A 12,367-nucleotide genomic window follows, 5' to 3' on the forward strand; every position below is an offset into this window, starting at 1 on the left:
CCTGTGTGCGGATCTGCAAGGAGGTCGGTATATTTCGCAGCAACTCGATATTTTCGGACCTGTGCATGTCGGGGAAGGGTGCCGGAGGCTGCGATGATCGCTTTAACTGTATTAAATTCCTTATCAAAAAAAAAAATCAGTCGTGTGACCAGGGACAAGGGGGGGGGGGGGGGGCGGGCGTGGCGTTGCTCTAATCTACATGAAATTGATCAATGAAGACGCCGCAGCCTCTCTCCGGGCGGTCCGAGCCCGCCTCCTCTCCTTATACGGCCCTGGGCAGATCGCGGCGCCCATCCCCCTCCCTCTCCCTCTCCCAAGTCGAAGTTGGCGAGCCCGGGCTTCAGAGCGCAGCTGCCCCGGCGGCAGCAGCAGCAGGAGCATGGAGCCAGGGGGAGCCGCGCCCGCCGGCGCTCGCCGCCCCGCCGCGCCATGAAGCCCGGCGGGCAGGCGCTGTGCGAGCGGCTGAATTCCACGGCCGGGAGGATGTGGGACCCCGACGCCCCGGCGGCGGGGAAGGAGAAAAGCAACCTGACGAGCAGAGCCGCCGAGTGCGGCGCGGTGTCGGTGGCCTTCCCGCTGACCATGATGATCACGGGCCTGGTGGGCAACGCGCTCGCCATCCTGCTGGTCTGCCGCGCCTACCAGAAGAAGGAGAACCGGCGCAAGCAGTCCTTCCTGCTGTGCATCGGCTCCCTGGCGCTGACCGACCTGACGGGGCAGCTGCTGACCAGCCCGGTGGTGATCGCCGTCTACCTGTCCAGCCGGCAGTGGAGCCGCGTGGACCCCTCGGGCAACCTGTGCGCCTTCTTCGGCGCCTGCATGACCATGTTCGGCCTCTGCCCGCTCTTCATCGCCAGCGCCATGGCCGTCGAGCGCACGCTGGCCATCCGCACGCCGCACTGGTACGCCAGCCACATGAAAACCCGGGCCACCAAGAGCGTCCTGCTCGCCATCTGGCTGGGGGTGCTGGTCTTCGCCACGCTGCCCCTGGCCGGCGTGGGGCAGTACACGCTGCAGTGGCCGGGCACCTGGTGCTTCATCAGCACGGGCGAGGACCACGTCGCCGGCAACACCTTCTTCGCCTCCACCTTTGCCTCCCTGGGGCTCCTCGCCCTGCTGGTGACTTTCGCGTGCAATTTGGCGACCATCAAGACGCTCGTTGCGCGCTGCAAAACGAAACCGTCAGCCCTCAAGCCCAGCAAGCAGTGGGAAAGAATTACACTGGAAACCATGATCCAGCTGATGGGGATCATGTGCGTGCTTTTCGCGTGCTGGTCTCCACTGCTGGTAGGTAATGTTTAACTTCTGTAGCCAAAAAATATAGGTCAATCTTCCTGCTATCATACACGGAGTGAAAAGATTATAATGATACACAAATAATATCCCGAATCCTCCAATGTCTTGAATTTTAATCAGATGGGACTGTCAGTGTCTTCATAATTGTCGGTCACAATAATTAAGACCAAGACGTTGGAGGATTAGGAATATTATTTGTGTATGGTTAATTTCTAAAACATGTGCCTGTCACTTCCATGATAATCATTCATTCGTTTACAGCGCTGTTTCAATAACCTTTTTAATTGGTGGTTCAAAAAATAAATGGAAACTAGTTTTTATTTTCCGCTGAAATCCGGCGTACCTCTTTCCTTTAGTTGTATTTTGAGAAACGAATATACCTCTCGGACTTCCTTGTATGAACTTTACAAACGGTGACAAGGGACAGTAATTCACAGGTAACCAATTATGCGCATTTAGTAAAAATAACATTTAAGTCACACACATGCCATACAATCTGAATAAGGACAAAATACTCTTGCTCAGGAAACAGAAAGGAAACGATCTCTTGCTTTTTAATTAGAACCCTGGATCTCAGTGACAGTATTTATCTGACCATTATGGAGACATCTCTTGCTTGAGGCAGGTGATGTTTTGTTTAAGATGTTGCTAAAGTGAGATGGACGTTTTCCTAAGTGAGTTTACAATATTTAAAAAAAACAATAGCAGATGAATTCCAAGGCAGAATAAGATGGTTTTACAAGTACTCTAAGAAAGACTAAACTCAAATTATGTGCAGCCTTAAGTTGATGTATATACTTTGCCAAAACCTTCAGAGACTGGTGAGTTTACCGTAGCAGTAGTAGCAAAACATATTTTAGTTGATGTGCGGTTTAAACAAAATAATTAAAACCTTCTTTGCTGTTCTGATACACATGTTAAGCCTGTGGAGATATTGATGGTTAAGAAAGATTTTTATATAGTTTTTTTTTTGTAGTTCCTCATATTCTGTCACTCCCTCCTTTTTTCATAAGTAAGTCAGTTCTGCTGTGGTGATACTTAGCAGCACCTTATGAAGACATAACATGTAAATCACAGAAGTGGCATGTACAATTTTGAAAAGAGCTCACAAACCAGGAGAATGACTAACATATAAGGTACATACCCTTTGATCCAAAAAAAAGCATGCCAGTATAATCAGATATATCAGGGGAAAACAGAAGGAACTCCTGAGAACAAGACTCAAAGAAAATGAGGTAGATCCAAGAAACAGGTAAGCTGATCATTTTGAAGAATCTAGCAAGTAAAGCTGATTTAAAGAAAACTTTCTCCTTCAAATGAACTTGATCGCCTTCAATTTGAAATGATTTCCTGTAGTTCTTAAAAAAAAAAAAAAAGAGTAGATCAGCATTCCTCAGTATGGGGCCTGTTTATAAAGCTTTACTATGACAATGAATATAGTTTTCCTGTTTTTCAGCATATGTAAACTTACCTAGAAAATTATTTTTTAAGAAAGCACAATTCATTCTAAACTGTGATACAATTTCCTGAATCTTGCAATATTTCTCAGTTGCACAACATTCACAGTAGTTACAATATGATGAATTAATTATATGTTTATAAGAAATTCAGCAGTGTAGATTCAATTTAAAAGTTTCCTAAAGTGTGTATACACTTAAAAAAAAGAACACAAATGGTGAATTCTATGTTTTGGTAATTAAACTAAACTATGTAAATATTAGAATATCAAAGTAAATCATTTTTTATAGGGAGATGAAACTCAAAGCCTTGCAAATGGCAAAGAAACACCCAAAAATAACTGTGATGTACCACTTATGTATTGAACTGTTGTATCTAAATTTACTTCAAGAGCTCATAGTCTCTATATTAGAGTCTAATGTTGTTGAAAAAAGATTAAAGTCCTGCTCAGTCCAAACAGTGGTGAAGTATCCAACAAAATTATATATACCCCAAAATAATAGTACTGTTTAATCCAAACAATGATGAAGCATCCATCCCTGACAAAGGTCTTCGTTTCACCTAAACAGCTTCTTCAGGGGGAGTGATGCATCAAATACAGTCATAGGTCCATTACGATCGCTGGTATCACTTAGATTTTATATTCTCTTTTGCACTCAAGGATTCGTTATAAACTTGAATTCTGAATCACACATGCTCCTACAACAGCATTGAGTTGCAAGCCAATATATATATTTATTTATACACACATACTATGTCTGTATGCCCTGTTCCGGAAACATCAGGTGAATCTAAACTGAGTATCTTCATATAGCGTAGTCAAGCTTCTTTATATCATCCACTAGGCATCTCATTTCCACTGATAAAAATAATAAGTAACGTATGCTTTTTATACTCTACATGTCATTACCACAGTAAAGGGGGAAAAAAGTCCCTGGATAGATCAACACTGTACCAAAAGGAAAAGTCTTGCTGGGTCATGTCTTCATTTTTTCATCCCAGTCACCCCAACTTCTTATGATTTCTTGAAGCATCACTGGTAAACCAGTAGCTTTTCTATTCCTGTTTGGAAAACCACTGCCACTTTTGTTATTGGATCTATTTTATTTGTCACAAGAGTGCTTAAGTGTGCAAAAAGAACCAACAACTTGAATCAAACTATTCAGTCAGATAAGGGAATACATGGTGATAAAGCATCTCAAGGGACACTGGTGTCTGGATTGGGCCTTTAAATTGAATGGTGGAGATTCCCATTTTATGCCTGTAAGATAATTTGCTGTGAACAGGTCCCATTATTAACCTTGATTTATTGAGCATCTATAAATCTTTGAAACTGCAGTTAAATACCTGAAAAAAAAAAAACTTCGAATGCAGGGGGTTAATTTCAGAGGCATAGAAAATATAAAAAATACAAGAAAATCAGACACACAATCTCCATCACCAATCAGTATCTGTGTAATTCAGCTGTAATTAACCTAATAGTTAAACTGTTTAGTATCTGGTATGCATCCAATGTGCTAAGCTGTTTTCTCAGTTGCACAATGAAAGATATGCCTTGATACATGATGTCTCTAGGTATTTAAAACACAGCAGCACGTAATACATACTTAAATTGATTACTATTATTATTTATTGCACTTCATATACTGCTCAAAGAAAACAAAACCAGGAGGTTTACAATGTGGTTTACAGTCTCTAGTGAGAGCAAATTAAGTCTTTTCAACAACTACAGCCTGATTCACCAAGGATTTTCTCCAATTCTGCAAATATGGGGGGAAATAACTTGGTGAATCAGGACACAAAAGAGTAGTAGGGATGTGTTTACATTTGAAATGACAATGTCAGTGTCTTAGTCTATATGATTTCATGTCATTTTTTTTTTAAATTAAATGATAGTAAAAATCATAGCATTGTATTTTCTTTTGTTTTTAGTGAGCACTGTTTCTAAATAGTGTACACTAACGAAACAAAAAAGAAAAAAAAGACCCCAACGAAACCGAATTCAGACAAGAATTTTCCTTCAACAAAATGAAACCAAATGACATTTTTTGGCCAGCACATGCCTGAAGAGTACATGTAAGGTAACCAAAGAGAGAGGCTATGGGCTACAGTTGGGAACTTTTAAAATGCATATGGAAGGAGTTATGCGCATAGCATCAGCTCTAAACTTATCTAGCAGTCACGTTTTCAGGTTTGAGAAATTTCCTTGATAATTGCTCAATAGCAGTCTAATTATCTAATAACATTATAATACCACCTGTTTAGCTAGACTACATTAGGCACCGTACCTTTTAATTATGTTATTAACCCCATATATCTTAATCCAAGTTAATTCGACCTGTTCATTGTAAGACATTTACTTGTCATTGTTATTGTTGAGAATGTAAACTGAATTGATCAATAATTCTGTTATTGGAAAGTCGGTATAGAAAAATGCTAAATAAATAAATATCACACATCGCCCCCCTTGTCTCTTCTCCCAGAATTTGATGTCTATGGAGCTGGTTACCCTAGACCCTGGTTTTCCTGATAGACACGAGTAAGATTCTTTGCTAATACAATGATGCTTCTGAGTTGAAAGGTCAAAGATTCCCTTTATTCCTTTATGTTGAATTTCAGTGGAACTCTATTGGTGGATGAATATTCTTTCCAAAAATCAAAGTTCTGTTATACTTTACAATATGGTATTTTAATTGTTCTCGACAAAGGATTTTTTTTTTCTCCATATATTATTCACAGATGTGAATCACCATTGTGGATAAAGGACCAGCACACTTTCAAAATAAACAGTTTCCTAATCTATTATTCCTCTGCTTTCCAGATAAAGAAATTAGTTTATTACTTTCTGTGCTAGCACCTGCTTTAGCATGAGACTTGGAAAACACTTCATTCCCTAATTAAATTTAAATAGATTTATAATGTATTTATTTATTTTAATAAAATATATATATATATTTCACCTTATGCAACTTTAGTCATTCTAGGCAGATTAAATGAATTCATACATAAAGTCAACATTTATACCCAAAATATACATAAGTACATAAAAATAACGTAAAGTGACATGCAAGGGATTTCCCTTCTATTTATCAGTTTTTTTTATATACAATCAAACATAAAATTGTATAGTAGAAATATCAATACATGGATAACATTCCAGCCTATCTAATACAATTTGAGAAAAAGTAAAAATAAACTGTATACCCATCCATTTTTTTTTATCAATCAAATGGAGGGAGTTTAGTTCTAAATGGGAGCAAATCAGAAAACATATTTTTCAACAAATTGGCATATCCTGAACCTACTTTATCTTTCTCAACTGGCTGCTGGGGTAGAGGTAGATTGTCTTATCTGATTTAGAAACATCTTTAATTGATCGGGAACAAAAAAGATGAATACATCATCCTGTCTTTTAACAATACATTTACAGGGAAAACGCAATTGAAATGAGAATCCTAATGATATGACTTCCTGACGATGGGCCAAAAAGGTTTTACGCCTTGTTTGTGTGGTAAAAGCTAAGTCTGGAAAAACTTTTATTTGTTTTTGTAAATAGGAAATCGGAAATTTATTAAAGTATCTTTTCATAACTGTATTAACATCAGTTGTAGAATAGAAAGATACTAACAATGTACCCCAGCTTATTACATTATTTGAGGAGTCCTCCAAGAAATTTGAGAGATCTCCCTGGAACATCTCTGCGCCTGGTAAATCTCTTCTTACAGGAAGAAAAAACCAATTATTTATTACTGGAGTTTGTTCCAAGGAAAAACCAAATTGCTCTACCAAAATTCTTTTCAAAGTAATTAGAGGCTCCTCACCAACAACTCTTGGAAAATTCAAGAATCTTAAATTTAGCTTCTTTGAGGAATTTTCCAACATTTCTATACGCCTAGTCAAGGCTTCCCTATCTTTTACCACTGCTGTATTAAAATCAAGAAATTTCTTTTCTTGATTTTCCAGATGTTTAAGTCGATCATTGGTTTCCTTAAACTGCGATTGGATTGTTTGAGAATCCTGTTCATGCTTATTATATACCATATCAATTTTCCCTTCCAATGTTTTAAGGTTTATAGACATAGCTGCCATCATTTCCCACAGCGAGTCCAGAGTCACCAAGGCAGGGCGAGCCATATAACCTGCTGCTAGAGCACCTGGTATAAGGTTTTCTCCTCCACTAACTGGAGTTACCAATGGGGGGGCTACACTTCCCCCTGTAATAGACACAGGAGAGACTTGTGAAGCTCTTTCCCCTTCTTCAGCATTTCCACTTCCAGATGGTCCCAATCTGGATTCTAGGGCCCTGTGTATTGGTGGTAGCCCTGTGTTAGGGCTAAGGGATGCCTCCTCTGTAGACACAAGGAGTCCTCCCTGACTCCTTGGTACACCAAAGTCTTCGGTTTCCCTTATATTGGGTATAGGAGAGAGCATGTAATTGGTGATTTCTTGTTGAATTGCTGGTAGAGTCGCTAGCGTGGGAAACACTCTGACTCTACCTTTACGTTTAGGAGGCATTATTTCAGGTAATCAAATCCCAACCAGTCTCTACTTATGCCAAATTCAAACTAGAACTGATAACCCAGAGAGAGGAGTATTCAAAGGAGAGAGTCTTACTTACTCCGAAGGTTCCGGTATTTCCGGTGACTCCGGCGAAGCCCGGCAAAGTCCGCTGACTGCGCACGCCCCTTTAGCGTGCGCGGCTTCGGCACGCGCCGGCTCTGCTGCGCACCGCAGCAGGTCAGATTTTATGTGCGCTTCCGGGTCCGCCCCTCTCTGACGTCAGGACGAGCACTCCGATTCAGCTGGTCGACAGCCTGGTCCTCTGAACGGCCAGCAAAGATGGTAAAAGCAAACCGCTGCCTTCTCAAACCTCCTCTCTCTCCCTTGGAGAGCGAAAGCAGCAGGGCAGATTTTATGTGCGCTTCCGGGTCCGCCCCTCTCTGACGTCAGGACGAGCACTCCGATTCAGCTGGTCGACAGCCTGGTCCTCTGAACGGCCAGCAAAGATGGTAAAAGCAAACCGCTGCCTTCTCAAACCTCCTCTCTCTCCCTCCAGGGATTTCCCTTCTATATCATTTACCTTTTTGTTCTCTCTCACTCTTTTCAGTTTTTGTTGGTCAATATGATGATACTTAAATAATAATAATGGGTGAATTAGCTAGAATTCTGAACTTCATGTTTCATTTATAGAAAATTATTAAACTCATGGTAAAAACAGATGATCTTGAGATGGGCTTCCACTGTTTACAGAATATTTATTAAAAAATCAAATTTTCTGTTTCTATCACAGTACCTGAGGATAGACCTGAGAATAGACTGAATTAATAAACTGGAGCAGTAGAGGGAGGGAGAAGAGATAGTGAGAGAAAAAAAAATGGATAATAGACATGACAACAGAGCATACCAGCTGCCGCAGCAGTAGACATCACCAGTGTACTCCCACAGCAGCAACTCAGGCCTACAACGCACCTGAAGATGTCCGAGGCGAAAGCAGCATCACATTACAATGGGGCAATAATGAACCTTCTCCTTTACTAATGAGCTAGTTATTTTTCTCTTGGATTATGGCACACACAGTGGTGGGGGTGGAAGTATTTCTAAATATATTTGGAAAAGTCAAGTAATTAAATCTAAAATCCAAATCTGAATTCACTACCTGCATCCCAGTTGTACAAATGATTCGGTCCTAGACCTTTGTTCCTCACTCTGGTTTTTACCAAAGATTTGGCCATTGAGAGACAGAACATCAGGGCATCCTAGTCTAGGATAAAAGGGTCTGTGATTGTGGTAGTTATGATGAATGCAGAGAATACTTAAATGGTCCATCCAGTCTGCCCAGCAAGCTTATGGTAGTATCTGCTGCACTGTGCAGGTTACCCCGCTGCATATCAGTTTCCCAGACTGTAAAAGTCAGGGCCCTCATTGGTTACTTTCTGAATCCAATTTCCTGTAACCCCTTGCTGTTGAAGCAGAGAACAATGTAGGATTTGCATCAAAGTATCAGGCTTATTGGTTAAGGTTAGTAACCGCTGCACCAGCAAGTTTACCCCCATGCTTATTTGTTTCCCCAGCCAATAAAAGTCAGGACCCTTGTTGGTTGCTGTACAAATCCAATTCCCCTTTTCCCCCTGCCATGGAAGCAGAGAGCAGTGATGGAGTTGCATCAACAGTATGAAGGCTTATTGGCTAAGGGTAGTAACTGCCACACCACCAAGTTATCTCCATGCGCTCAACTCCTCATTTCCATCCTCTAGCCTTAAGGGATCCACAGTGTTTATCCCATGCCCCTTTGAAATCTTTCACCATTTTTGTTTTCACCTCCTCCGGAAGGGCATTCCAGGCATCCACCACCCTCTCCGTGAAGAAATATTTTCTAATGATAATGCTGGCAAATCATGGGACAGCACAGCCAGCCATGGACTGTGAGGTTTGAGTGTCCTTGAAACGCAGACCTCTACCCCTTGAAAAATGAAATTTCTGACACAGTGTGAGGCTACTAATGTGAGTGCTCCTTGTTTGGTGAAAGGAGATTACCTGGTCCTCTGCATAGTCTCTCTCAATACTATAATTGAATGGAATTATTCCAGCACTGGCATTAGGAATTCTACTACTAATCTGGGTACCAGACTGTACCCAGTCAGAGAGACTTCTGCATGACCTTTCCAACTACCAATATCACTAGACATGTTACCCACTGGACCAGATTGTAATACCTACACGCGTAGATCTGTGCGCGCAACCAGGCGAGCATAAATCTACGCCCAATTTTATATCATGCACCTTGGGTGCGCTGAGCCCTAGGGGAGTCCCAATGGCTTTTCCTGTTCCCTCCACAACCCCTGCCCAACCTTTGTTCCATAAGTTGCGCCTGCCTCTGGGCGCGCGATCCCCCAGCACAGCCACTGTCCCGGAGGCCTCGGTCCTGCCCCCACCCCACCCCCACCACAAAGCCCTGGGACATACGTGCGTCACCGGGCCTATGCAAAATAGGCTCTGCGCGCATAGGGCTTTTAAAATCTACCCCACTGTGTTTTCTTTCCACTTTGTATTTCCTTTACTAACCGTAAGATATGTTGATTTTTAGGTCAAAATATTATTTTTGCTAGTGCTATGGTATAATTGAATGTTTTTCTGAATGGTAGTTATTATCTGGTGAGACTGGATTAGCCACTGTGAGCATTTGCTGAAAAAGTGCCTATAGTATACATACCAAAAGTATATCCTAATAAAATATATTACTATCAATCAGTGTATACAAAAGCAACACTATTCTGCTAATAAATACAGTATAAGTCAGTTCAGTTGTGACCCTTGTTTAAGAGTATTTTTTGTTTGAAAGTCCACACCTACTTCACCCAACATAAATAAATTGCAATGTATTCTTCCCCCCCCCCCCCAAAAAAAAATATAAATACAAGCTAACAAAGTTTTACGACATTGAGAGACAACCATAGTTGTTGGGTCTTCTTCAGTCCAGCAGAATAAGTCTTATGAGGAATAAGAAAAAATGAATTCTAAGTATTAATCAGCTCTATACTGTTTTTATAAAACTTTGAGGCATGTCATTCAATATGTTTGTCCATCCTCTTCTTGTTTTTCTCTCAGGTGATTATGCTGAAAATGATATCCAATCACATCTCTATTGAACACTGCAAACAGTCTTCCCTTGTCCAAAGCATGGAGCTGCAGAAGGAGTGTAACTTCTTCTTAACCGCTGTTCGTTTGGCCTCTTTAAACCAGATCCTGGACCCTTGGGTTTATCTGCTGCTAAGAAAGATTCTCCTTCGGAAATTTTGTCAGGTTGCAAATGCCGTCTCTAACTGCTCTAAGGATGGACAGAAAGAGGAGCCCTTCATTTTAGAACCTGAAGTCAGACAGACCGAAGCTTGAAAGCAAAATGTTCTATCAACAAGTCTGCTTCTTGCCTTGGGCAACCACTAACTGAAATTAGACACATGTGGCATGCCAGCATTTTAAAGTAAATTATACATCAAAGTGGCATTGTAATATGAAGGTGAAGGGAGAGAGATGGACAGTAACCCTCTGTGCCAAATATAGATGTGAAATGCGAAAGGAATACTCCAAAATAATTTATGGCTTTTCTGTGTTCTTTAGTAGTTTTCTAGGTTCCAAAGTAAACATTGCATAAGGTGGACAGTATTGTGCTGCAACAACATACTCATTGTTTTCTGCACTAAGTGAATGCATCCATTTGTGTGATGTTTTGCTTCCAGAGAGAGCGATCAGCACCTGTGCTGTGGTTAGGGTGTTTCAGACAAGTTTAGCTGCATTGGTTGTTAAAAATGTTGGCTGCATTTACTTTTATTTTTTACTTTGCAGACCTGAATAAGCACAAAGGAAGCTTTTCTAAGAAGAAACTAAAATCTTATCACTATGAATGGGCTGCCTTGAAGAATGAGATTTAGAGCCGTACTGTTAACATGGAATTAGTGTCCATTTTTGAAAGCTGTCTGACATGCAATTAGGCAGACAGGATGAGCATTATTTATCAAAACTATAATTTTGTAAAAGGTTTTATCTGAAGAAGAACATGGCAATTTGCACAGATACATCTTCACTCCAGAAATAACTCATCCAAATCATCTGCCGACTCTAAACTTGCAAAATTGTAACACTATGTTTTAAGCAAATGAGTTAGAATCCATGGCACTAAGTTACTGGCTATGTGGCATTTAATGTGCTTGAAAGTGCTAGTCCAGTGCAGCATTATACAGCGGATTGGATAATGCCTTTAGTCTATTAGTATCCAGCGAGTGGATTACAGATGAAGGTTCTGCTCATGCCTTCGGCCATAGGAAAGGCAGCGTCCTCTTTTTAACACTACTGCGTGTCATTATTATTGAATGAAAACTAAATATATTGTTTTATAAGCTACTTCCTGGCAGTGCTGATTGTTCTGTTTTTATGCCTGCAGTACTTACCCCATAGTGCGAGAACTTTGGCATAAACTATTGGCAGTTGGTCAGTGGAATGTCTGCTATTTTCTGAATTTTATAATGAAATATAGTTTAGAAAGACAAGTTGTTGCATGTTTTGCCGCGCAGATACTTTGTTTAATAATATTGCTTAAGAACCAAATAAAAGGAACAAATTGCATTCTTAGGCCTAGATTCATCATTCTACTATATTTTTATAGCAGAATGATGAGTCGCAAAAAAAACAAAAAACAAAGGGGGGGTGGGAGGGTGATAGTGCGTTTTTGCCTGCCGTGGTGGCAGCCGTGCTGCTCACTATCGCCCCCATAGCGCCACACCAAAAGGTGGTGCTATTTCCGGTGCTACTGCCAGCGATAATGTGTAAAACATTATCGCCCGCAGCGGTACCGGAAATATATGTTTTTTTTGCCCGCCCTAACCACGCCCCTTTCCTGAATTGTAAATATTACCAATGCGAGGCGGGAGTTATCATGTGCGTTAGGCCCCTAACGCACGCGATAACGGCCTATCGCGTTTTAAAGAATGCCCCCCTTCATGAGGAGCAGAATTACATGAAAGTGTTTAAAAAAGGATTGGATAAGTTCTTGGAGGAGAAGTCCATTACCTGCTATTAAGTTCACTTAGAGAATAGCCACTGCCATTAGCAATGGTAACAT

General features: G+C 41.0%; 1 protein-coding gene across 1 annotated transcript; it reads left to right on the forward strand.

Moving 5' to 3' along the window:
• Nucleotides 1-308: 308 nt before the first annotated feature.
• PTGER3 (prostaglandin E receptor 3) lies at nucleotides 309-11,649 on the forward strand. The gene is made up of 2 exons (XM_029618716.1): nucleotides 309-1,287; nucleotides 10,360-11,649. The coding sequence occupies exons 1-2, from the start codon at nucleotides 430-432 to the stop codon at nucleotides 10,642-10,644; spliced, it is 1,143 nt and encodes a 380-aa protein (XP_029474576.1). The 5' UTR covers nucleotides 309-429; the 3' UTR covers nucleotides 10,645-11,649.
• The last annotated feature ends 718 nt before the right edge of the window (nucleotides 11,650-12,367 follow it).

The sequence above is a fragment of the Rhinatrema bivittatum genome, chromosome 10, assembly GCF_901001135.1.
Source record: "Rhinatrema bivittatum chromosome 10, aRhiBiv1.1, whole genome shotgun sequence".
NCBI lineage: Eukaryota > Metazoa > Chordata > Amphibia > Gymnophiona > Rhinatrematidae > Rhinatrema > Rhinatrema bivittatum.

Excerpts from the sequence above, each read along its gene's own strand:
- PTGER3 (XM_029618716.1), top strand. The coding sequence starts at position 430 with ATGAAGCCCGGCGGGCAGGCGCTGTGCGAGCGGCTGAATTCCACGGCC. Across the intron at positions 1,288-10,359 it reads CGTGCTGGTCTCCACTGCTG|GTGATTATGCTGAAAATGAT; the intron begins GTAGGTAATGTT and ends TTTTTCTCTCAG.